Consider the following 27,677-nt stretch of genomic DNA (forward strand, 5'->3'; position numbering starts at 1 on the left):
TGGAAGCCACCCTTATTTATCAACATCTCTAGCAACGGATTATCTTTCTAACTTCTAACCTTCTCCAGGTAACCCCCAAAAAGTTACCTTAGATATATCTTTTACTTCTAGCAACATCCACACATTTAGTCAGCTTCCAGATGCTTACTGATCCAATGTGCCGTCAACTTCTCACAAAATGCTGCTATTTTATCTGGCATAAACTAATTTATACAAGCTAAAATTGAGTGTCAAGATTCAAAATGTCAATACTCAATGAACCCAAATTTTTCCTTCTAATTCTTCATCACTGACCACTTCCTTCTTTAATATTACCAAATCAGTATAGAATGCATCAATCAAGCACAATTTTCTTACAATGAGGAAAAAAGCAGACAATAGTATGTCTTTTATTACAATGCTTTTAACCTTACAAAAATATATAACCTGAAGCAATAACTGTTACAAAATAATGCCCATGTCACTTTACTGAAAACTTTGCAGCAACCCTTATGCCATTCATGCTGTCTGTAGCAACCACATGCTCTATTCCATATTATCTGTCACAGGTGTCATTAAAGTTATTATAATCAATTGGTATCCCTAGAGCATACAGGAGAAAAAGATTAAACCATTCCTAGAATGCAGAATACTTACATTAACATTAGGATTTGATTCATCTGCAATCTAGCTATAGATTAATACAAAGCTAAGGCAAAGCATAATGGTTCATATTCCAGCAGACACTTTATGGATAATAGAAGAGAGCATCCGAATAGATTGCAATTGGACACATACTAGATAATCTCATGCTACATTTCTGATAAACATTTAAGACCTGTGTTTTACCTGTCACTCAGAACTACACCTTCTGCTTCAGGTGGTGGTATAGACAATTGGAAAGGGGTGTTAAAATAATGCTGTTGTTCATCTGACCGGTGAACCACTTCACCACCCCGGACCACCAGAAAGCCGGAGTCTCCTAGGTTCGCTGTGTGCAACCGATGACTACTTCGGTCCAGAACGACTAAACAAGCAGTACTACTCCCTGCAAGGGAATAATGGAGCAAATTAATCAGAATTCTGAAAGGGGTGTAAAATCTGGTTAAAAGGCAAAGATAAAATAATTACAAATAAATTCAGTTTATTATAGTAAGGTGAAAAAGTACATTTTGCTACCTGCTCTGTATTAGTTGGAAGGTACACAGGGTATGTTTTGTTCGAAGTATAGAACTACAATTTGTTTTAATTTGAGCACAAGGGTCATCAGTTAATTCAGTCAGCCACATATTTGGGACAAGTCTTGAACAAGAGCTAATTGAGAAAATAGCTGAGATTCCCTACTTTATTTGGGACTCTATGCCCCTTAATTGGGAGAGGAGACTGCTGAAGAACAGTTTCTAAGTAGCAGCAGTTGCGTGAACTTGTGTGGCCATTAGACACATCGCGCTTATAGCAAACAGTTTTTAGATAGCATCAGTTGCATGTGTTTGTGTTCAAAAAGCTGTGATTTTTGTCACTGCTAGTTGCCAAGAAATAAGCAGCAAGATAATTCAGAACTGCTTTGCTCACTGCAGATTCAAGCGTTCAGGCCTGGAGATATCAGAAATTGCTTGGGAGTGAGAATGAAACAAATTCACTGCTTCAACAAGTTAAGAGCTATGAAGAATTTGAAGGTATCAACAATCATCTTGAATGTTACAATGAAAAAGATATTGAGGATGCAATTGTCAATAGCATTGTTTGAAGACAGTTCATTATTTACACTGGGTGTCTGCACTGAATTTTCTCATTTACAGTCAAAAGAACGTGGTATCCTTTGTTGATAACTATTCAGAACTAATACAGATCTATGGTACTGTAGCATTCTAATTTGTTCTGTATTTCATTTAAATACATACTTTGTTAGTCAGTGAAAAGGTAGTTTGTCTTTTATAAACCTTTTTAAACCACTTCCATGAAGCTTTGACTAATTGGGGCAGCCGCTTAATTTGGCCAAAATATACTGGTCCCGATGTGTCCCAATTAACCCAAATTCACTATTTGTAAATTACAACAAGTTTTAGAGCTGTTATAGGCGTGCTGTGTGAAGCAGCTCTGAATAATTTCTTAGAACATAAAGCAACAAGAACTGGATATATAACCTAAAGAACCTACATTAACTAAAATTAACCTCAAGGTTGGATGTCTATCAAGCATCGCCCTGAATGGCAAGTGTACAGTATTTCAATGCATTCTTTGTACTCTGATGTGTAAAATAATTGGGGTGTCAGAAGGAAAGTCACTTAGTGGGGGATACCAATCCTGTAACCTGTCCTTGTAGCCACAGTATTGATGTACCCTGGTCCAGAGTAGTTTCTGGTAATGAGGAGACCCTCAGTGTTGATGGTAGGGAACGCTCTGGCATTTATGATTAATTTATGTCTATATATTCTTTAGGTTTTCCTTTACATAGGCAGGCTACTTCATTGAGCAAGTGTACATTGTGTACTTATTCATATGGAACATTCAATTTATCCTTACAAGAGGGCTAATGAAACAACTGAAAATATTAGGACCTAGGTTATTTTTCAGGTATCTGCTCTAATCTACATAATCAAAATATTCATAGCTATACACGATGACCTGATGCAGCATCTGGCAAAACTCAAAATGGTTTATTACAGAACATAGAACTTTGCCTTATAAGTAACCAAATTCTAAGGAAAGAAAAATAACAGCTTTGAAAATGTCTTGTACATCATAGTATATGACGATTGGTATTTTAGTAAATTAAATAGGAGGAATGGCAGGGAAGAGAGAAACAGGGCTGTATTACTGATTAAATTAATATTGTAAGTTACATTTGCTTTATTTAAATAGTATAATTTGTAACATTCATGGGTCTCTGGTGGTAGTTTCAGATGAATTGTACAATTTTAGGCCACAATCTCAAAAAAACTTCCTGCAATCTTTTTACACAAGAGTGCTTTATAGGACGATCAACAGAATTGAAAGGTAAAATTTTCTTAATGTAAAATTCACTTTATTCACATTACTTGGTCCTGAATGCATATGCACAGTTAATACCTTAAAATTGTTATTCCTACATCAAAATCATTTCAATGATAGTTAATATTTTCCATTTGTGTGCAAGAGAAAATAACACATGCATGCATTTAAAGACAATATCCCACACATGACTTAACTATTACTCAAGTTCCAGATATTATAATCAAGAAAAAATGCAAAATACAACAATGTTTATTAAGACAACCAATTACAATATCTAAAGGGGAATCAAGAAAATTTATTGAAAACTGAGATATCTCGGAACGAGTTCTATAGCAGAAACCGACTCCTTCCGAGTTTAACTAGCTATATAGTTCTAGGAACAATTTATTGAAACATAGAAAGGGTCACTATTTGGTTGAATTTCCAGAAGGATGGCTTTCAGGAACTGAAAGCTAGGATACTAATATCCACAAGGCACATAAAGATATGATTCTATACATCATAGCAAAAACCACTCAGTTCAGAACACTGACCATTAAAGAATATGGTGAATGTGGAGCTAAACAACTTGCAGGCTTACTTCAGAGCTCAAATAACATGAGTTAAGAGCAGGCTTGAGTTTCTTTCTACCCATTGAAATATGTTAAGGGTTAGCTTATATGTAAACACTATCTTACCAAGGTCTATTGCCATGTTAAAGCAAAATTTATCAGCAAGAATATTAAATGATCTTTCAATAATGGATTACTTCCATTTGTAATAAAATGCAAATACATGCAATGAATTTTAAACCAAAGTTGTAGCGTCTTTAAGAGGTACAAGGAATAATGCCTTTTTAAAGTCTAAAGTAATCTAGCAAACCTTCAGATCCTTACCTAGCAATGGTACTTTGTTCTGTAGTAATTCATAATAGCTTGCAGCAAGGATTCCTACAGGATTAGTTGGTACAAAGCGCCCTTCCCGTACCAAACGCTCACACGTTCGCATCAGGGTCCCTGAGAATTGGGAAGGATCTACTCCATAATCTCTCCAACCTCCAACTCCATCTGCTACACCTGAAAGAAAATCAGTTGGTATATAAACATAAAATTTGTTCATTCATCAAACATTGTAAAACCCATGCAGTAATGTAGAACCACTTCTTACCCCATCTCCACCCCCCCCCCCACCTTCTGTAACATTTCCAGCAGTTATTGTTTTATTGTTTAATTTCACTTTATGGGATGGGAGAAAGTTTTGAATTGGAATAAAGTACTAAGCTAATTCTGTTTCCACTAAATTGAAATTAACAAAGAGCTGGAAGCATGGATACAGTTCTATTTTAGCTACATCCATTTTTAATGGGAAATAAATTTCAAAAGCTATTATTTTACTGAAATACTTAAATGAAATTTTGCAGCAAGCCTCCAATTTTTGGAATTACAGTACAAATATACTGGGACACAGTATATCTGTATGGCTTTGTGTTGTACCTTGACTTATTCAGGAATTGTTACTTGTATGGCAAAATGCTGAAGGTGGATGCTTGAGTTAACAGGAGTTATCACTAATCCTTAAAAGAGGATATTTGCCTCAATCATATCCACTTTAGAGAATGATTATAATTATTCCCAGTTCATATCTGTGCACCAAGAATGCTTCCAATAATTTTTTTTTTTTTTTTTGAGTACTTAGTGATCTGAAAGGCAAGATAGTAGCCATTCAAATGAGTAAATACCATTTTTACCGCATATTTTGAACACAAGCCAAATTTATGGTTAAGTTTGGGCGGGGGGGGGTCTTAAAAACTAGGCCCCAAACAAGTCACAAATCTACCCCTTCCTTGAATTATACACATTGTTGGAAAATTGAGAGTAATTACAGATGTTTATCAGCTTCAATGGCCATGCCTTGTTAGCAAATTTTCTTGATTACAATAGTCAAATTTTCCAACACTGCTTTCCAACACAGACAGTGGATACTTGCAAAGCTTTTGATTTTTGAAATGCACATGATTGTGTTCAACAACTCAGTTATGGTTTAGCATAATTTAGTAACTGGTCTTTCAATCTCTTTTCAGCAGAGAGCAAAGCTGGTTACTGGAAAATCACAAAACACCACAACATGCAAGTAGTTAGTCCATGATTTGCTTAAATATTTCAGAAAAGTTTTCCAGCATCAAAAAGCTCAGATCCACTTATGTAACAATTTAGCCTCATTACCCCACAGTTCTTATGGTTCAAAGACTAGAAATTAATATCAGAGTGCCCACTGGATGGAAACAGCTTTCATATTGCTGGACAAATCCAGGAAACAATGTTTCATATTTCAGCAGATTAATATGATTTTTGGTACACAGTTGTCTAATAAAGTGTAATTGTTGCATTAATTAATATTGTTGCATCTCGGATGAGCGGAATTGTTTCCAAAAACATTCTGTAAATTGAGTGTTAACATTAATCAATATTTCTAGTTTGTTAATTACAAATTTGAAGTATTTTAGAACATAAATAGGAGTACCCGTGAGCCAGACAGGTTGCTTCAGCATTAAGATCATGGTTGGTCTAATCCTGGCCTCAATTCAGTTTTCCTATAAATTCACCTAAGACAATAAGACCACAAGATTTAGGAGCAGAATTAGGCCATTTGGCTCATCAAGTCTGCTCCACCATTTCTTCATGGCTGATCCAATTTTCCTCAGCCCCAAGCTCCTGCGTTCTCCTCATAAACCTTCATGCCCTGACCAATCAAGAATCTATCAACCTCTGACTTAAACATATATGAAGACTTGGTCTCCACAGCTGCCTGTGGCAAAGAATTCCTCAGATTCACCACTCTCTGGCTAAAGAATTTCCTCATCTCTGTTCTTAAAGGACACCCCTCTATTCTGAGGCTGTGTTCTCTGGTCTTAGACTCTACTAACATAGGAAACATTCTCTCACATCCACTCTATCAATGCTTTTCACCATTCGAAAGGTTTCAGTGAGGTCATCCCTTTCTCCTGAACTCCAGCGAATACAGGGCCAGAGCCATCAAGCACTCTTCATATGACAAGCCAAGCAATTATGCAATCATTTTTGAAAACCTCCTTTGAACCCTCTCCAGTTTCAGCACATCCTTTCTAAGGGGCCCAAGACTGCTCACAATACTCCAAGTGAGGCCTCACAAGGCTTTATAAAGACTCTACATTACATCCTTGCTTTTATATTCTAGTCCTCTTGAAACAAATGCTAACATCGCATTTGCCTTCCTCACCACAGACTCAACCTGCAAATTAACCCTTAGGGAATCCTGCATAAGGATTGCCAAGTCCCTTTACTGAGCCTTAACCAAATTAAAGCTGTTATTTTCAGCCTCAAACATATCTAATGAAGGCATCCAGAATTCTCATGAATTGAGAATTCCAAAGATCCATAGACCCTCAAAAATTCTTCTGCAGCTACAATTTTAATTGGCAAGTCTTCATCCGCAACTCAATTCTGGATTTTCCCAGTAGAAAATATAGTTCCTTTCTCAAGCCACTATTTTACATTTCAATAAAATCATCTCACAATGATAATATACCCAACCTGCTCAATCATTCCTTACACACACAAAAAAAAATCCTTTTTATCTGGGAATCCATCCAATAAAGGTTTTCTGAACTGCATCCAATGCAGATATTTACCTTCTTAAATAAGGAAGCAAACAATGCAGTCCCCCGGGTATGGCTTCAAAGATGCGTATAGTTATAACAGGATTTATCTATTTAATACTCTCATCTCGCTTGCAGAAAGACCATCAATCCATTTGTCTATTTTACTTGACATAGTTCATGTACAAGGACCCCAGATCATGCTGGACAGCATCCCTTTGCAAACAATATTCTTCTTTCCTATTCTTTGTATCAAAATGGAAATATATTACCCACCTGACATTTTTGAACATTCTTCTAGATCAGGGGTTCCCCCTGGGTTCATGGACCCCTCAGTTAATGGCAAGGGTCCATGGCATTAAAAAGTTGGAAACCCCTGTTCTATATCTACTTACACACTAAGAAAGAGAACTCAATCTAAAATTCCAAGAAAATTTTGTTAAACCATTGAGCTACATCACCTATAGTTAGGGATAACTCAAACGACGAGGCAAAATCCTAATCACACTATAGTTTAGCACACTGTGATCATCTTGGTTTTACAAATTGAAATAATTTGACAGAATGGAACATGCAATACAGATATAGGATTTGAACAAAAAAGTGGAGAAAAAATGGTCAAGGCTAACTATACTGAAAATATGCAAATGCATCGATGATATTCAGTAACTGTGCTAAGAGTCCTTAATGCACAAAAGTTTAAAGCACCCATTAATAGACATTATAGAAAACTAGAGGGGAGGATGGGGGAAGGCACTCTAAAAAGGAAACCTGGATTGGATAAATAGCAACTGAGTGGAGTGTTAGTATGATAACTAGCACTGATGTAGATCTCACAGATTACCTACCTATAACAGTAGAGAAGGGTATTTGACCTTATAAATTGAGCTGACATAAAATCAAAGGCAGTCTCCAAAGAATATAAAGGGAGTTTGTGAAAAAGCAGTAATTCGTAGTTAGTTAGTGAAAGAGATGTGTAGGTAGGAGAAAAGGGAAAACAAGAGCAATTTAAATTCTCTAACTCATGTTTTCCATCAGAATGCTCTTTATTGATTACTGCTCACCATCAACCCCTCAAAACTAAGCAGTAAACTCAAAGTCCTGGGCCTCAACACCCTCTTGTGAAATTGGATCCTGGATTTCCTCACTTGTAGACCCCAGTCAGTTCAGATAGGCAAAAATATCTCCGCCACAAGTTTGCTAACGTCACCACTGTTGTGGGCTGTACCAAAGGGGGTAATGAATCAGTATACAGGAAGGAGACTGAAAACTTGGCTGAGTGGTATAATAATAACCTGTCACTCAGTAAGACCAAGGAAATGATTGTAGACTTAAGGAGAAGGAAACCAGAGATCTATGAGCCAGTAATCAGAGGATCAAAGGTGGAGAGGGTCAGCAAATTTAAGTTCCTGGGTGTCATTATCCAAGAGGAGCTATCCTGGACCCATCATAAATATTGCAAAGGAAGCAAGTCAGTGCCTCTACTTCATCAAAAGTCTGCGGAGGTTCTGCATGTCATGGAAATGGAAAACCTTAGCAAACTTCTACAGATGTGTGGTGGAAAGTGTGCTGACTGCCTGCATTACGGCTTGGTATGGGAATGTCAATCCCTTTGAGCAGAAAATCTTACAAAATGTAGTGCATTCAATCCGGTACATCATGGGTAAAACTCTGTCAACCATTGAGAACATCTGCATGAGATGTTGCTGTAGAAAAGCAGGATCCAAAGATCCTCACCATCTAGGCCATGCTCTTTTCTCGCTGCTGCTATCAGGTAGAAGGTACAGGAGCCTCAGGACTCGCACCACCAGCTTCAAGAGCAAGTTACTACCCCTCACCTATCAGGCTCTTGAACAAAAGAGGATAGCTCTGCTCATTTAAGAACTCTCATATTATTATTTCATGCCCATTATTTATAATCTGCATTTGCACCATTTAGTTCCTGATGTTTAGTTACTGTTTTATAGGTTTGTGGATCTCAGGGTTGTATGTGGTGTCATGAATGTACTCTGATAATAAATTTTACTTTGAACAAGGCTCATTAAATTTGCAAATGGATGCCAAACTACAGACAGAACAAGATTTGAAAAAAATCATACTGGTCCTCCCCAGAAAAAAACAACCATAAACCACATGGTAGAAGATGCCTTCAGCACTACAGCTATTGGCAAATCTATACTGCCAGTCTTCCAAACACTCAAGCAAATATTCATATGTACATAAGTTAGGAGTTCGTAAACTAGGGAGGACATGTATTGAGGAATTGGGAGTCAGCTAATTTGGAAACAGCGAATCAGGGCAAGTCAGTTTCAGTGTTCAGAAAGTAGATGTAATGATTTTGGAACTTGAAAGAAAGATAGGTTTAGAGGAGGAAAGTGCTTTCCGTGCAGCTGCTAGAAGAAATAATGACATCTATACTGTTGCAAACACGAGGAAATCTGCAGATGCTGGAATTTCAAGCAACACACATAAAAGTTGCTGGTGAACGCAGCAGGCCAGGCAGCATCTCTAGGAAGAGGTAGAGTTGGCGTTTCGGGCCAAGACCTGATGAAGGGTCTGCTGCGTTTACCAGCAACTTTTATGTGTTACATCTATACTGTATTGTGACCGTCATCTGAGTTACTGGCAAGACATTAATGCTGCTGATATAAAGGTCTTTACGAGGGGTGATTGATACGTTCGTGGCCTACAGTCGAAGGAGTCAATTTTAGAAAACCTAGCACATTTATTTTTCCTACATTTACACACTTAATCCAACGGTTGTGGAGCATATGGATCCCTTTGGTGTCTTGGACCTCCAGAAGTGGTCCACAGCAGGGGTGTTGATAAGTTCGTGGCCTAAGGTAGACGGCGACGAGTTATTAACTTCAAACTTTCTGCATTTTCACTCAGAGTTGAACTGCACGTGCATGTAACGAGAGCTGTATAACTCATTTCCTTCTACCTTAGGCCATGAACTTATCAATCACCCCTGCTGTGGACCACTTCTGCAAGGAAGGGATCTGTATGCTCCACGACCACTGGACTAAATGTATACATGTAGGAGGGGACTATGTTGAAAAATAAATGTGCTCGGTTTTCTAAAATTGACTCCTTCTACCTTAGGCCACAAACTTATCAATCACCCCTCTATTTATCACAACAAGTAGTCACATCCTTAAGATCAAAGGTGATTTAATGCAATTTCAATAGCTACAATAACTACGTTTGATGTGCTAAGTGACAATATCAGTCTGGGCCACAAGCTTCCTTCAACTTGGTCACAATTGTGCAAATTAACAGCCAACGTTGCCTGGTTTGATGTAGCCCAATTAACATAACCGCATTGTTTTACGTTTGACTGATGTAATTGAGAACGTTTCACCATCACTTTGCACTGCAAACCATGTCCTGAGCAGCCAGACTCCTGCTGTGGGCCAGCAGCCTCTGCTCTGTAGACAGTACCGTTTGCAAAGCTGTCCTTTTAACTTCAAACTGATTATTGCTTGCAATTTACATTAAGGAATGAAGACTGTTTCTTCTTTGAATTAATAAGTGCTATACTCACATAATTCCTTAACTTCAAAATATTGCCGAACATACTGCATCAACTCCGAGAATGGGAAGATTTGAAGCATTTTGGAGGATTTTGTTTTCAACCCTTATGATAATAGCCATGAAGTGAATATAAAGTTAACAAATAAAGCATGAACACAAATAGTTAAGAATATGGGAATGCATTTGCAATTCACAAGAGGGGTTATGAAGAACCAACCCCCCCCATCCCTCTAAATCTGCCACAATGGCAGAGCAGATGGAGCTGCTATTCTCAGTTCCACTAGCACATGCTCAATCTTCTGGTGTTGGGTTTGCATATTTTCCCGATGACAGCATGCATTTCCCCAAGGTGCTTCAGTTTCCTACTGCATCCCAAAGCAGGTTAGTTGTCTACTGTGAACTGCCTTTAATCCAGAAGGCTCACAGGGGAATTGGGGGGTGGATGGTGGGGAAATTCTCTGAGCCAGCAGACTTGAAGGCAAAATAACCTCTTATCAAATGAAAGCCATCAATTGTAATTTCAGAATTTGATCAGCTGTAATTAAGTGCAATTTTCAATAAGCCACTTCTAGTACATAGCTATTTCACACAAGGATTACTTTTTAAATAGGATTTTTAATCACAAAAATATTTCATGCCCAGTAACAAAATTCAATATGTTTGTGTTTGGAACACAATGGACAGTTGTCTTAGAGAAAAGCTGAACAAACCAGCCTACCACCTCAAGGACTTTAGAAAGGCAAGATGAAATTTGATTGAAACATACAGCATTCTGACAGGTCTTGACAGGGTGGATGTGGAGAGGATGTTTCCTCTTATGGAAGAATACGAAACTAAGGTTAAGTGTTTAAAAATAAGAGATCACATATTTACGACAAAAGAGATTAATCTCTTTCAGTGGGTAGCAAGTCTGTAATGAAAAGGTTAAAAATAGACTTACTTAAATTGTCTGCTCAGTGCTGAGTGAGCAGGCAAGTATTACAAAGTTAAAAAAATCATGCAGCTTTGATTCACAGGATCCAAGAGGCCTTGAAATAAGCAGAAATGTAGCAGAAGATAAATTTGTTTTGTGGCAATGAGTGACATTGGCTCATTTGACAATGTACTGAATGGTCTACGTATGTGTCATTAAAACTGACTAGCTTTAGTAATATAATTAGCATATATTTGTAGATTAGGAAAGCAGGGCTTTTTGAACATACAGCATGGGTAGTGAGCAAGCTCATCAGATCTCTCTTCAAACCAGAAATGTGATTGCTGCCAAGGATCTCTCAAGTTCTTCATCCTTGCTGTCAGAATCAGGTTTTATATCATCGGCCTATGTCGTGAAATTTGTTGTCTTTACAGCAGCAGTACAATGCAATACAGAGAAATAAATGTGAATTATAAATAAGTATGCAAAAATAGAAATTAAAAAGTAGTGAGGTAGTGCTCATGGGTTCAATTTCCATTCAGAAACTGGGTGGCAGAAGGAAAGAAGCTGTTCCTGAATCATGCAACCTTCAGGTTGTTGATGGGGGTCTTTAATGATGGATGCTGCCTTTTTGCGGTATCACTCCTTGAAGATATCCTGGATCCATGAAGAAGCTGACTAAGTTTGCAACCCTCTGCAGTTTATTACTTCAATCTTGTGCAGTAGCACCCCCCCCCCCCCCGCATACTGGTGACGCAGCCAGTTAGATGCTCTCCATGGTAAATTTGTGAGTGTCTCTGGTGACATGCCAAATCTCCTCAATCTCTTAATGAATTATAGCCACTGCTGTGCATTCTTTGTAGCTGTATTTAGGTTGGGTCCAGGATAGATCCTCAGAGATACTGACAGCCATGAAGCCAGACAGTCCCCAGCAAGCAAAAGGGCACGAGATTTGTTACTCCATTTATCTTTATACTGTATTTTAGTCTTACTGTTTTGCTAATCTTCATGTCATTTACTATACATTAACAAAATACCCTGCTGTAACCATAGCAACACACACAAAATGCAGGAGGAACTCAGCAAGTCAGGCAGCAACCAGGGAAAAGAGTAAACTGTCGACATTTTGGGCTGAGACCCTTCATCAGCACTGGAAAGGAAGGGGAGAAGTCAGAGTAAGGTGGAGGGGGGAGGGGAGGATGTAGTACTAGTTGGCAGGTGAAACTGGGAGGGGGAGGGAGGGAGAAATAACGAGCTGGGAAATTGATTGGTGAAAGAGATGAAGGGGTAGAGGAAGGGGAATCTGCTAGGAGAGGATAGAAGACCATGGAAGAAAGGGAAGGGGGAGGAGATCCAGAGGGAAGTGATGGGCAGGTAAGGAGATAAGTTGAAAGAGGGAAAACAGGAATGGGGAATGATGAAGGGGAAGAATGGGAATGTGCCATTACTGGAAGATAGAGAAATTGATGTTCATACCATCAGGTTGGAAACTACCCAGATGGAATACAAGCTGTTGCTCCTCCAACCTGAGTAGGCCTCATCGCGGCAGTAAAGGAGGCCATGGGCATGGTGAGTGGGACTGAAATGGGTGGGTACATGGAAATTCCATTCTTTTCTGGTGGACAGAGCGTAGGGGCTCAGCTAAACAGTCTCCCAATCTACAATGGGTCACAATGGTATACAGGAGGCCACACTGGGTGCATTGGATACAGTCGATGAGCACAACAGACTCGCAGATGAAATGATGCCTCACCTGGAAAGATTGGGTCCTGAATGGTAGTGAGGGAGGAGGTGTACATGTTGCCGTAACCTTGCAGTGTTCCTTCTTCATTAACCCAAATCCTCAAACTTACTTTATTTCCATCATAAGGTTTTAAGACTTTCTTCCTCAAAAGGATAGAAGCAGTCTGAATATTTTTGATGGCAGAGGTAGATAGCAAGGGGGTGAAATAATATCAGTCAGACAGAAATGCAGCATTAAAATTGTAATCAGATCAGCCATGATTGTATTAAACAACAGAGCAAAGTTTAAGGGTCTGGGTGAACTACTTGCTTCTAATTTGCAAGGGCATATATAACCATCAGCAGTTTTCAATAGGGCAGAAAAATTGCAAGGAGCACCACCTACCACTAAAACATCCTTCATTGACTTCACAAAAGCCTTTGGCTGTCTATTGAGAGAGACTGTGGTTGCCTTAAAAATTTGTGTCCACGCTACATCTGCACGATGGCAATGTATTAGTGATCCTCAGTGATGAGTTCACTGGGGACCAAATTGCAGTGTGGCATAGGGTCAAGTAAGGCAGTATCATTATATTAATTCTCAATTTTTCTCTCAACAATATTCTACCTCACCTCCACCATGCTTCCTGCTGTAGCAGAGTTAAACTACAAGCAAAATGAGAAGCAGTTCAAACTATCTCACCTCCACTCCAAAACGTAACACTTCCAACTTCAGTGTGTAGATAACACTTTAGAACAATCACAGTCAACCCCAAATTAATGGCTCGCTCACTTAAGGATCTGGGAGATGGGTCTTTCACTTAACACTTAAAACAACTCTCCGAACAATACAACCCTGCCATTAAATGAGCATGACAGTAAATGTTCACAAGATGATCTTGGAAGAATCTGGGTCATTTCATGTCTCAAGATTCAAAGAATGCATAAGTTATACAACCTTGAGATTTGTCTGCTTACGGGCAGCCACAAAGCAAAAAACCCGAAAGAACCCAATTAAAAGAAAGACCAACAACCAATGCTCACAGTAAGAAAAACACACAGATCATGCAAACAACAGGAGTGAACCAAATTGTGTCCTTAGATCCAAATCCCTAGAGCAGCCCAGGGCAGGCCCAAAGCCTCCATCTCAGTCCATCATATAAGCGGGGCAAACCGCCAAGAAGCTCGCAGACACAAAGCACAGCAGCCGGAGCAGTTCACAGCCTCCACCTATCAGCAAAGGCAGAAATCTAGCACAAATTGAAGACTCACCAGCATCAGCAATGACTTCACTTCAGAGACATGGTCTATTTACAGCAGGCAACTGAAAGCCACCTTCACAAAAACCTCTAAAGTCTAATGGATAGGGTAAGCCAACTTCAGCATCCTCAGCTAGGCCATGTCACTTTCAGGCCAGGCATAGGATTCCCAACTCCAATCTCCAACATTGCAATGGAACTGTGAGTAAAATACTGACATGGATAAAGAATTGATGGGCAAACAGGAAACAAAAGATTAGTAATAAATAGAATGCACATGTGGAAGACAGTACTTAGCGGAGTGTCACAGACTATCGCCATGGTATGAAAGCTGGAGTCAGGAGCAGAAATACTACAGCACACGCAGATGTATGTGCTACTGAAATAGAAAAAAAAGTCACACAGGAAGAATGCACACAAGTTTGGTAACCAGTTTACCCCCACCCCTCCAAAAGCAGTAAGAATGCTTGTTTAAAATTAAGCATTTTAATTCGGAATGTTGATTAAATGGAGCTGAAACCCAATTTGCAGACACTGGAAATCTTAAAAATAAAAACAAAACATTGGTAATACTCAGGTTAGACATCTTCTATGGAAAGTGAATAACAAAAAATGTTTCCGATAAATGACCTCTCATCTGAACAAATTTTCTGCCCAATTCTTTCCGATACTCAGCTACCTGCCTGAAATGTTAATCTTTTCCCTTTCCCTCTCCACAGCTTCAATGCTTTGTTTTTATTTTGAATGACTGTAGTTGGAAACATTCAAACTGTAAAACACAAGCGCTACATAATTAGGAAAATATAACTTTGTTAACTATACAAAAAGTAGATATGTGGGCTAAAGGGCATAAAAATTTGCACTAACAGGAATCACTGTGGAAGATAATGATAATATTGCAGCAACTATGGAGCACAGAGGAACATGGCTCTGGGCTGGTAATGCAGTAGCATCGATGATCTAGATATGTATAAATTCCATCGAGGCAATTTAAATTCATTAATTTAAATAAATCTAGCAAGGAATATAGCTAATGATAACAATGAAACTACCCTACAGTGTCATAGCAAATCATAAACATGAGAAATTCTGCAGATGCTGGAAATCCAAAGCAACACACACAAAATGCTGGAGGAACTCAGGTCAGGCAGCATCTAGGGAAATGAACAAACAGTCGATATTTCAGGCCAAAACCCTCCTTCAGGACTGGAAAAAAAGGGGAAAGACATCAGAATAAAAAGGTGGGATGGGGGTTGGAGGAAGGAGGCTAGCTGAAAAGCGATAAGTGAAGCCAGATGAGCAGGAAGGGTAAATAGCTGAAGGAGGAATCTGACAGGAGAGGAAAAGGGGAGGAGTAGTGGTACCAGACAGAGGTCATAGGCAGGCGAGAAGAGGCAAGAGTCCAGAGTGGCCAGAGTCTTAGCAGCCCACCTGGTTCAGTAGTTTAAATCAGGAAAGGAAACTTGTTATCCTATAGGTTCTGACCTATATGTGACTCCAGACATACAACCATGATCCCTAGCAACTAGGGCATCAAAAGTCATTAGTAATAGAGATCATACTTTGAGCAGATAAACTCTCTACAAGGAGACCGAAGGCACTCAAGTGTAGGTATTTGACAGGAAAAACCAGTGAGGGGGGATGGAACATAGAAACAATAATGTACTGAATTAAACTAGTGATTAAAAGCCTAACTAAATTTGCTCCTTTAGCCCAAGTCCACATTCCTCCATTCTCTACGTAAAGAGAATGGTTACTTGCCATTTCAATTCCCTTTCCCATCATGACGATAAATACTGGCTGTGGTAGCAACATCAGATCCTGAAAAATGAATTTTAAAATCCTTTACAATATTTAGCTGTTTCTTTTGACAGCATGGCTAGACTGAACTGACAAGTTTCACAAAGAACCACCAGCTAACTACAGTGTGCATATCAGTGAATTCTAGATTTCTTTGCTTGTGCTACCAAAGTATCCAAAACGCTGGAGATCAGTTACATCAGCTCTCCTGTTCCATCCTGAACTCAATAGAGGCCAAGGATTTTACATCTGGCCCATCCAGCCTGTTCATTCGTTTTGTAAGAGTTGATGACCTTCATTATAAAAGAAAGCCTCCCCCAGCTTGCTTTATTAATTCCATTTTCATTTCAAAGTCAAAGCAGCTATACGTTACCACATAGTACCTTGAGATTCATTTTCTCGCAGGCATTTACAGGGGGGATAAAGGAATACATGAAAAACCATATGTAAACATAAACTGACAAATGTGCAAAAGATAAATTGTGTAAATACTGAGAAGAGTTGGGAGAGCATTTGAAAAAGAACATTTACATGTTGAATGCAATTTAAATGCAGTTATTTAAATTGTCTTTTAAAGTTTCTAACTGTCAATGAGATATTTATAAACAGTGGAAGAGGCCCATGGCAACATTAGCTGTCAGAATGCCATCAGGGCGGTCTGTTCCTTTCCGTTGCTTGTGGCCTAGCAAGGGCTCACACATTGCTCCATCTTGCGGAATGGCCACAACAACGAGGCCGGCAGAACATTGAATGCATTTGTGAAGTTCAGCTCATTGGATCAAATGCAATTAAATGAAATTAACTTTAGTAACGAAGTTGAAGGAATTCGCGTTCATATTAAAGTCGATAGCATTCTCATTTAAGTTATATAAACTGATATCCAACATGCACTCTGCTTCATTTGAATTTATAAATGCGGAAGTCATGCTCAGAACTCAAGCCTAAATGAAGAAATATGTGGTTTGAGTTGCAGTATTTTAACTGTTGAAATGCTCAGTTAAAACATTAAGGTCATGCGTGAAAACAAACACCCCGGCAAAATTATATCATATCATAATCTAGATGAAGAAAGGCGAGTACTGGCTCAGCCAATTAGAAGCTACTCTAGTATTTTGGATCGTAGGTCTTTTTAAAACGAGAAAGGACAAGATTGTGAAATGGTTAAAGTTTGCGTATATGAAATATTACCTACAATCTTTGGTCCCGGAATGGCAAGAGACCTCGGGACCTGACCGTTGGCACAGTGACTTATAGGTTAACAGGTTATTTAAAGGCAAACGACATTTTAGACGGCGTTACAACCGTAACTCGTTACATTTAGTTTTTCTAAGCCCGATGATATCGAACAGGCCTGTGTATTTTGCCATGATAGAGGTCACTCTGAAACCAGTTTTGCTTTCATTTCATACGGGATTTCCCTTTCTTCGATTTCGTCTACCGAAAAATAAGTCAACAACAAAAAAATAAGTGACTCGCTCACCCAAAACATCGGCACTCTTGTGCTTGGCTATGAAACACGCGTCGTCTCCGTAGCACATTCCTTTCTTTAAGATCCCTTTCCTGAAGTCCTTCCCAAAGCCGCAACTGGCCGTAACCAGACTATAATCCCGAGAGTCCGTCTGGGAAAGTCCTCCCAACACCGCCCTGGCCACCAGTCTTCCACAGGACAAAACCGAGAACATCCCCGCAAGCCCGGGACCTCAGCGACCTTCCAGTCCACAGTGATTTTCCTCAGTGTGGGTGGGGGGACGACACACGAATGGGACCTCGCTGGCCCACGCAGCCGACTCGCTCTCCTTCCACCCGCGTGCTCCTCCAAACTCCTTTGCCGCTCAAAGTCTCCGATCGAGGTGGGTCGCGCCGCCGAAATGCCGCCTGGCGATCGCCATCTTCCTCACACGGAGCACGCACCTCGGTCTTGGCCGGTCCTCGCCTGAACTGAACCGCACCGCTCGAGCTCGCCGCTCTCGTGACTCCCTGGCGACGTCACTGGAGGGGACCCTGCGTCATTCGCCGCTCTGACGCAACCATCGCCTCCGCCTGACCGCCCGCCTGGCTCCAAAAATCAGTCAATCAAGATCTAAAAGCCCACCAACGTGTGTGTGTTTTTTTATCTTAATGCTAAAATTTAAACTAAGAATTTCCTTGCCGTCGAAAATTCCTGACGAATTGCTTTTTTAAAAAAAAACACGAGCAGGTGTTTCCTCACATTAGCATAGCACTAATGGCTGTGATTTATTTGTTCGCGTTAACAAAACTTGTGTGGAAGTGGTGTCGATTTGTGGTAAATGGACGACTATCTTTCGTTTTCTCTCTGCCAGTCCTCCCGGCGCTGTGCAGGAAGCGGATGTTGGCGGTTGTTTAATGGTTGCCCACAGCGATGGAGGGGTCGGTCTCCCTGTGGATGGTTTGGGGATGGTTCCTCGTCCAGGGGCCGACCGGTGCGGTGCTTGAAGTGCGAGCTGATAAATTCGCGGAACGAACCAGCACTTCGAGCCTCTTCGGCCCCATCTCCGGCAGCACCGAAAATCCCACGCATCCAACAAACCCTAAACCGACCACTCAAGTGGCCCCAAAGGCGGCTCTGCCCCGGGCAAATACCTTGCCAGATCTTAAAGTAAACGGTAGGAAACTTTATGGTTTCATTTAGCTTGCCTGCTCTTAAGAGTCACTTCACTGTCAGCAGATTTTCGCGAAATTCGCTGCAAGTCCTACTTTTGCTGTGAGATTTTGAGATAGCAAACATGATTCGTAGATTGCCAGCGTTTTAATTTTCCAATGATCTCTCTCCTTGGCCTCTTAAGTTCCAGTAACATTTCCCAAACAACACGTCATCTCACCTTACACGTTGTAGTTTGCAGGACTCAACATTGAGTCCAACTATTTCAGATTATCAACTTTTCCAGTCTTTGATTTCCCGCTATGATTCACAGTGCTTATGTGCCCACCACATGGACATTTTTATTCACTAATCCCCTTCCACTGTCGTACTTCATTTGTACAGTCACCCCAACATTTACTCCACGATTGCTGCCTGTTTGGCTTTCTATTGTTGTTTAACAAAACTTGCTCGGGTTCTTTGAGGATGGAATTGGGGAGGGCGATGGAGGGGAACCTGTAGGTGTAGAATATTTAGATTTCCAAGAAGCTTTTGACACAGTGCCATATGAGAGGTTATTGCATTTATTAAAAGCCTATGGTACTGAAGGAAGTGAGTTATAATAGATTGAAAACTGACCGTCTCAGGCAGTTGGAATACATGGGTCCTTTTCAGACTGGAATAAACGAACTAGTGTACTACAGGATTAGTTCTTGGCCTGCAGATGGTCACTGCTTGCATTAATGACCAGGAGGAAGGAACAAAAAGGTAAGGTTTCCAGATTTGCTGATGACACAAAAATAGGTGGAAGGGTATGGTGTGAAAAGGATATTGAAATCCTGCATATACTGTAGATAGATTGAGTGAGAGAGAAGATGGAATTTAATTCGGGGAATTGTGGAATCGTGTACTTTGGTCAGAGAAATCAAAGGCAGATAACTACTTAAATGGACTGCAAGGGAGTGAAGAACAGAATGATCTAGATGTTCTAGTACGTGAATCACAAATGCTATCAGGCAGGTCCAACATGCAGCTAAGAAGGCAAATACATGATCATGGCTGTTCCTCTTCTCTGTCGAGAACGTTGAAGTTTAAAAATAGGGAGGTTTTGTTGCAATTTTACAGGGTGTCAGTGAGATCTCACTTGGACTGCACTCAGTTTTGGTCTCCTTGTACAATAAAGAAATGTAGTGACATTGGAGGCTGCAGAAAGGAGATTCAATAGGCTAATTTCTGGGATGAGAGAGCTGCCCTACCAGGAGAGTCTAAATAGTTTGGGCCTGTGTTCCTTGGAGTTTAGAAGAATGGAGTGAATTTATTCAAGCATATAAAATCCTAAAGGGAATTGATCGGGTAAATATTGGGGTGTATGCATTCACGGGAGAATCTGATGTAGCTATATAACTACAAATATCTGATTACTTAAAGGTGAAATACAGTATGTAGAAATTTCTTCTCACAGAGGGAACTCTTGGTGGATGGTAGAAGCTAGATCATTAGAAGTAGTCAAAATGGAGGTGGAAACGTATTTGACAGGAATAGATGGTTATAGAGAAATGGCAGAGAAGAGGAGGCCAGCATAGGTCACCCATGATCATATTAAATGGGAGGGCTGCCTTGAAGGGCCTGATGGCTTGTACCTGCTCCCATTTTCTTGTACTATATTTCTAGAAATTTTTATCAATATTTTGTTTTTATTTTGGTTTGGGTGAGAAAAAGCTTTGGATAAGTTCTTGAAGGGAATGACTGTAAATATCTATCACTGAAAATAATTCTTCCCTGACTGTAAATATCTATCACTGAAAATCTGTACCATCAGAGACATTTTTAATGTTTCATATATCTACTTATGATACTGCTGAGAGGTACAACTTTAACTTTGAGTGAAGGTAGTCGAAGAAATGTGATCTTAATGGTGATGTTAACTTGCATGTATAATGTAGGTTCTATATTTAGTGAAATAATATTCTATGATATACATTTCATTTCATGTAAAATGTTGTGTTAGCCTGAAAAAGTATTTTATACATGTTATTTAAAAAAAATGTCAGTTGTACAGTACTGTGCAATAGTCTTAGGCACCCTATATTTTTATATAAATGTTGTTTAAGATGTGTATTACTGTATCAGTAGAAAATAGCAAATTTTAGATTCCCAAAATTTCTTTTTCCAAAATAAATTGTTACAGAGAAATGTTTATATTTTGTTCATGAAAGTAACATTTTAAGTAATAGAATCATAAACAAGAGAAAATCTGCAGATGCTGGAAATCCAACCAACACACACAAAATGCTGGAGGAACTCAGCAGGCCAGGCAGCATCTATGGAAAAAAAGTACAGTCGACGTTTCGGGCCGGAACCCTTAGAAACCATAGAAAGGCTACAGCACAGAAACAGGCCTTTTGGCCCTTCTTGGCTGTGCCGAACCATTTCCTGCCTAGTCCCACTGACCCGCACATGGACCATATCCCTCCATACACCTCCCATCCATGTATCTGTCCAATTTATTCTTAAATGTTAAAAAAGAACCTGGAGTTACCACCTCTTCTGGCAGCTCATTCCACACTCCCACCACTCTCTGTGTGAAGAAGCCTCCTCCCGCCCATGTTCCCTTTAAACTTTTCCCCCCTCACCCTTAACCCATGTCCTCTGGTTTTTTTTTCTCCCCTTGCCTCAGTGGAAAAAGCCTGCTTGCATTCACTCTATCTATACCCATCATAATTTTATATACCTCTATCAAATCTCCCCTTATTCTTCTACGCTCCAGGGAATGAAGTCCTATTCAACCTTTCTCTGTAACTGAGTTTCTCAAGTCCCGGCAACATCCTTGTAAACCTTCTCTGCACTCTTTCAACCTTATTAATATCCTTCCTGTAATTTGCTGACCAAAACTGAATACAATACTCCAGATTCGGCCTCAGCAATGCCTTATACAACCTCATCATAACATTCCAGCTCTTATACTCAATATTTTGATTAATAAGACCATAAGTCAAAGGAACAGAAGTCAGCCATTCAGCCCATCGAGTCTGCTTCGCCATTTTATCATGAGCTGATCCATTCTCCCATCTAGTCCCACTCCCCTGCCCTCTCACCATAACCTTTGATGCCCTGGCTACTCAGATACCTATCAATCTCTGCCTTAAATACACCTAATGACTTGGCCTCCACTGCTGCCCGTGGCAACAAATTCCATAGATTCACCACCCTCTGGCTAAAAAAATTTCTTCGCATTTCTGTCCTGAATGGGCGCCCTTCAATCCTTAAGTCATGTCCTCTCATACTAGACTCCCCCATCATAGGAAACAACTTTGCCACATCCACTCTGTCCATGCCTTTCAACATTCAAAATGTTTCTATGAGGTCTCCCCTCATTCTTCTAAACTCCAAGGAATACAGTCCAAGAGCAGACAAACGTTCCTCATATGTTAACCCTCTCATTCCCGGAATCATTCTAGTGAATCTTCTTTGTACCCTCTCCAACATCAGCACATCCTTTCTTAAATAAGGAGACCAAAACTGCCCACAGTACTCCAAGTGAGGTCTCACCAGCGCCTTATGGAACCTCAACATCACATCCCTGCTCCTATACTCTATTCCTCTAGAAATGAATGCCAACATTGCATTCGCCCCCTTCACCACTGACTCAACCTGGAGGTTAACCTTAAGGGTATCCTGTATGAGGACTCCCAAGTCCTGTTGCATCTCAGAACTTTGAATTCTTTCCCCATTTAAATAATAGTGTGCCCATTTATTTCTTCTGCCAAAGTGCATAACCATACACTTTCCAACATTGTATTTCATTTGTCACTTCTTTGCCCATTCTTCCAATCTAGCCAAGTCTCTCTGCAGACTCTCTGTTTCCTCAGCACTACCGGCCCCTCCTCCTATCTTCGTATGGTTAGCAAACTTAGCCACAAAGCCAATGTACCAAAAGTTCTCTTTATAACCCTATCTACCTGTGACGCCACTTTTAGGGAATTTTGTATCTGTATTCCCAGATCCCTTTGTTCTACTGCACTCCTCAGTGCCTTACCATTTACCCTGTATGTTCTACCTTGGTTTGTCCTTCCAAAGTGTAATACCTCACACTTGTCTGTATTAAACTCCATCTGCCATTTTTCAGCCCATTTTTCCAGCTGGGCTAAATCCTTCTGCAAGCTTTGAAAACATAGAATATAGAATAGTACAGCACATTTCAGGCCCTTTGGCCCACAATGTTGTGCCAACCCTCAAACCTGCCTCCCATATAACCCCCCACCTTAAATTCCTCCATATACCTGTCTACTAGTCTCTTAAACTTCACTAGTGTATCTGCCTCCACCACTGACTCTAGGCAATGCATTCCACGCATCAATGACTCTCTGAGTAAAAAACCTTCCTCTGATATCCCCCTTGAACTTACCACCCCTTACCTTAATGCCATGTCCTCTTGTATTGAGCAGTGGCGCCCTGGGGAAGAGGTGCTGGCTATCCACTCTATCTATTCCTCTTAATATCTTGTACACCTCTATCATAGAAACCATAGAAACTACAGCACAGAAACAGGCCTTTTGGCCCTTCTTGGCTGTGCTGAACCATTTTCTGCCTAGTCCCACTGACCTGCACACGGACCATATCCCTCCATACACCTCCCATCCATGTATCTGTCCAATTTATTCTTAAATGTTAAAAAAGAACCCGCATTTACCACCTCATCTGGCAGCTCATTCCATGCTCCCACCACTCTCTGTGTGAAGAAGCCCCCCCTAATGTTCCCTTTAAACTTTTCCCCCCTCACCCTTAACCCATGTCCTCTGGTTTTTTTCTCCCCTTGTCTCAGTGGAAAAAGCCTGCTTGCATTCACTCTATCAATACCCATCATAATTTTATATACCTCTATCAAATCTCCCCTCATTCTTCTACGCTCCAGGGAATGAAGTCCCAACCTATTCAACCTTTCTCTGTAACTGAGTTTCTCAAGTCCCGGCAACATCCTTGTAAACCTTCTCTGCACTCTTTCAACCTTATTTATATCCTTCCTGTAATTTGGTGACCAAAACTGAACACAATACTCCAGATTCAGCCTCACCAATGCCTTATACAACCTCATCATAACATTGCAGCTCTTATACTCAATACTTTGATTAATAAAGGCCAATGTACCAAAAGCTCTCTTTACGACCCTATCTACCTGTGACGCCACTTTTAGGGAATTTTGTATCTGTATTCCCAGATCCCTCTGTTCCACTGCACTCCTCAGTGCCTTACCATTAACCCTGTACTACGTTGGTTTGTCCTTCCAATGTGCAATACCTCACACTTGTCGGTATTAAACTCCATCTGCCATTTTTTAGCCCATTTTTCCAGCTGGTTCAAGTCCCTCTGCAGGCTCTGAAAACCTTCCTCACTGTCTACTACACCTCCAATCTTTGTATCATCAGCAAACTTGCTGATCCAATTTACCACATTATCATCCAGATCATTGATATACATGACAAATAACAATGGACCCAGCACTGATCCCTGTGGCACACCACTAGTCACAGGCCTCCACTCAGAGAAGCAATTTTCTACCACCACTCTCTGGCTTCTTCCATCGAGCCAATGTCTAATCCAATTTACCACCTCTCCATGTATACCTAACGACTGAATTTTCCTAACTAACCTCCCATGCGGGACCTTGTCAAAGGCCTTACTGAAGTCCATCATGTCTCCTCTCATTCTCCTTCTCTCCAAAGAGTAAAGCTCTAGCTCCCTTAATCTCTAATCATACCTTGTTAAATGTATAAAACATGTCTGCATCAGTGTTATCTTGTATTTCCATACAATGTTACATTAGGCTGTTACACATCTATTGTCAGAAAAGTGCTTGCATAAATAGGTAAACCACCTCCATGTGTAAGCAAAGACAGAAAACAGGGCAAAGTGAGTATACTTATTTATTTAGTAAGCTATGGGTCAAAGTATTTGGTGAGTACATTTCTAACTCTTCTGGTTTCAGTCTCGTTGCCGTCTGTTCTGAAATTGTTAGGTTATGTGGAGGGTTGAGTTCAAGAAAACAACGAAATGCCGCGCTGTGGCCGTCTTTTCTGGCACGTTTTGACAGCGTTTTTAAATAGTCAAAAAAGCTCACTTTACAACTTAACTCTCACGCCGTTCACACCGACTGCGCTTTATAACAGCCGTACAGCAGTGCTTGCGCAGTACCAAGCAGAAGCAGAAAAAGCGTTGTTGTTGTGGTGTTGTCATGACAGTGTTTTTAAATCTCTCCGTTTACCCCGTATACACTGCAACGGATATTAGGTGTTTTCAGATTTATTCACTCTGGAGACAGTTCCTGAAAATCTCCATTTTCGGGGGATGAAAATGCCGCTTTAGTGTGGACGGAGGGTCAAAATGAAGAGAAAAAGCTTCGTTTTCAAAATTATCCGGCGTAGTGTGGACGTAGCCTCAGTTTGATTACTTTTACACACATTTCTGTTTCAGTTAATCAGTTTAGTTCATTCAACTCATTGTGCACCTCATTTGCACCTTTTGTTATCTTTGTTTAATCATGCACTGGGCTATTTACCTACAGAGTAATCAAGTTTGTTTTTATATTTTCCATTAGCACAAAAGAAGAAGTTGTTTTTATTTGAAATGTGGTCTATTAAATCTACTCCTCAGCTTTTATTTTTTCCAGTCCTGCTGAAGGTTACCAGGAAAGTGGATGAAGGGAAAGCAGTGGATGTTGTCTACATGGACTTCAGTAAGGCCTTTGACAAGGTCCTGCATGGGAGGTTAGTTAGGAAAATTCAGTCGCTAGGTATACATGGAGAGGTGGTAAATTGGATTAGACATTGGCTCAATGGAAGAAGCCAAAGAGTGGTAGTAGAGGATTGCTTCTCAGAGTGGAGGCCTGTGACTAGTGGTGTGCCACAGGGATCAGTGCTGGGTCCATTGTTATTTGTCATCTATATTAATGATCTGGATGATAATGTGGTAAATTTGATCAGCAAATTTGCTGATGATACAAAGATTGGAGGTGTAGTGGACTGAGGAAGGTTTTCACGAGAGGAAGGATGTGGAAGCAGGGGAGATTTACCAGGATGCTGAGCTCTTTCAGGCTTTTCTGATACCTTAGAACTCATCTTCCGAATCTGGGGGAGAGTGACTGCTCGGGGTGCGTGCTGATTTTTTTTGTAACAGTGAAAACACCTTCTGTTAGCGAAAACAGGTAACTAATGTAGGTCTTTCGTAATATTGAGGTTTCGTAAAGCGAACGTTCAAAAAGCGGGGGACACCTGTAAGCTAAATACGTACAGTTACCTCTAGTTAAGTTGCATTATGTCTGGCAAACAAAGCTAAATACTCTACAGGTACCTGATGGGCCAGGAACAGGATTCTTAAGTTATGAAGCAGCACTATGACAGATGGCGTTTTTAAAGACTTCTTCAAGTGTCATCCATCTCATTAACATAGGTTTATGTCTAAGCAGTCTCCCTCTAACTGAGTAAACTGCCATAATCTCTTGCTCACTGATAAATGCACGTTGTTCAAGACCAGCAATTAACTTGAATTGAGTGATGTCAGCTGTTGGCGCGCCAAACAAGCCTTGTTACGACACGCTCCACACTCCATGAGAAAAACTTCAGTTTTCAGAATTTCGGATAAGGGATTGTGGACCTGTATTTCTTTTGATATTTAGAAACTTTTCATTTCATTATTTTTGAAAGCATCTTAGCTTTACAGAATCTTTTTACATTTGCCCAATATTTTATTTTTGCCCAGTATTAAAATTTTTGCACAGTATTGTAGCTGGTAGCACTTGTGCTTTGCCAAGACAGCCAAACTACAATTCTCAGGGATCAATTACCTTTATCTGAGAATAGGTGGGGTGTTGGCTTAATCACCCATCCAAAAATGAGCTCTTTAAATAATGCAGCACAGTCTTGGGAATCCAATGAAGTATCTGCCAAAATATATGCTCAAATGTTTGACTAAGCCTTGAAGAAAGTGTAAGTGCTACCAGCTATAACTGGATTATGGCTAACAGTTATTTGTTAAAAGTTCAGTGTTGCTTAACTTATAAAAATCATTGCTAAAGTAACAGCAATATAATTTTGCTTTTTCAGTTCGTACTTTGTGTGTCTGTAACTTACTAGTTGGACGATGTGATATAAATTGCTGCTGTGATCCAGACTGCTCATCATCAGATCTATCTACCTTCTCAACCTGTGATGTTCATATTGTCACGTAAGTTAAACTGGGAAATGGGTTAATTCATCTAATACTTACACTTGTGCTGAAAGCAATTACAGCATTTCTACTTGTAACCAATAAATATAGTATATCATCAATATAAAATGTAATTTGGATTATTTTAATGATGTATTATTCTACAGGCTGGAATGAAATGACTGAAGATGCTCGCAAGGTGTGTGCTTTTGCTTCAGTATCCACTCCCATCTTCTGCCATCTAATTCTATGTTGTTCTTTCCACTTTCCATGTCACCATCATTATTGATTTATGATCCTTTCTGGAGTCTCCAAATCTTGAAGAACTGATAAGACATTCAAAACCAATTTTTTTTTTCAAATGGATATTGTTAGAATGAATCAGTGTTGAAGTTAAGCATCTCAATTTATTATAACCTGAAAAATCTGTCAAGAGTCCTTTGGATCTTTGGGCAAGTTATCTTGCGATTGTGAAAGTGTAGGCTGATGTAAGGTGGGTTATTTTCTATGCATTGAATGTAGATTCAGGATTAAGTGGGAATTCAAAACTCAGTACTCAAAAGCGTGGCCACTAATAATGTAATTCAAATCAGGTATTAATAAAAGTGTCAGAATTGAAGCACAGAGGTTTCAAAAGCTTATAGGGATAGAGGAATATATGGAGTAGAGAGCTGGGGCACCACAGCAGTGTAGCGGTTAGCATGAAGCTATTACAGCTCGGGGCATTGGAGTTCAGAGTTCAATTCTGGCGCCCTTTATAAGAAAGTTTATACATACTTCCCATGTAGGCATGGATTTCCTCCGGGTGCTCTGGTTTCATCCCACAGTCCAAAGACATATGGGTTAATAGGTCATTGTACCTTAGGTAAGATGGTAGCACGTTTGAATGCTGCAGCCTCCCGGGAGGCCAACCAAAGTTTTTGTCTTTTTCAGCTGTCTTTTTTACGATCACTAGACAATGAGAACATTAAGAACTTTAAGTACTAAAGATTTAGCCCATCAGCGAGCTGCTTGATGGTGGAGGAACTGGACTTGGTGCAGACCTGCTACAGGAAGGTATCA

At 40.0% G+C, this 27,677-nt stretch overlaps 2 protein-coding genes across 4 annotated transcripts in view; one reads left to right on the forward strand and one right to left on the reverse strand.

Moving 5' to 3' along the window:
* The window catches only part of LOC140190898 (protein phosphatase PTC7 homolog), a 32,515-nt gene extending 14,706 nt beyond the window's left edge, over positions 1-17,809 (reverse strand). The window contains exons 1-3 of the mRNA XM_072247841.1: positions 17,298-17,809; positions 3,849-4,028; positions 829-1,027 (exon numbers count right to left, since the gene is read on the reverse strand). Of these exons, the coding sequence (XP_072103942.1) occupies positions 829-1,027; positions 3,849-4,028; positions 17,298-17,499 (581 nt within the window). The 5' untranslated portion in view covers positions 17,500-17,809. The remainder of the gene's footprint in view (positions 1-828; positions 1,028-3,848; positions 4,029-17,297) is intronic.
* LOC140190896 (tectonic-1-like) overlaps positions 17,529-27,677 on the forward strand; it is a 50,137-nt gene continuing 39,988 nt past the window's right edge. Inside the window, exons 1-3 of one of the 3 annotated variants that reach the window (XM_072247836.1) lie at positions 17,534-17,913; positions 18,139-18,441; positions 26,513-26,633. In XM_072247836.1, the coding sequence (XP_072103937.1) occupies positions 18,198-18,441; positions 26,513-26,633 (365 nt within the window). In that variant the 5' untranslated portion in view covers positions 17,534-17,913; positions 18,139-18,197. Of the gene's footprint in view, positions 18,442-26,512; positions 26,634-27,677 lie in introns of all 3 variants that reach the window. The other 2 variants (XM_072247837.1, XM_072247838.1) reach the window with 2 other exon arrangements.

This window comes from Mobula birostris, chromosome 31, assembly GCF_030028105.1.
Source record: "Mobula birostris isolate sMobBir1 chromosome 31, sMobBir1.hap1, whole genome shotgun sequence".
Taxonomy (NCBI): Eukaryota; Metazoa; Chordata; class Chondrichthyes; order Myliobatiformes; family Myliobatidae; genus Mobula; species Mobula birostris.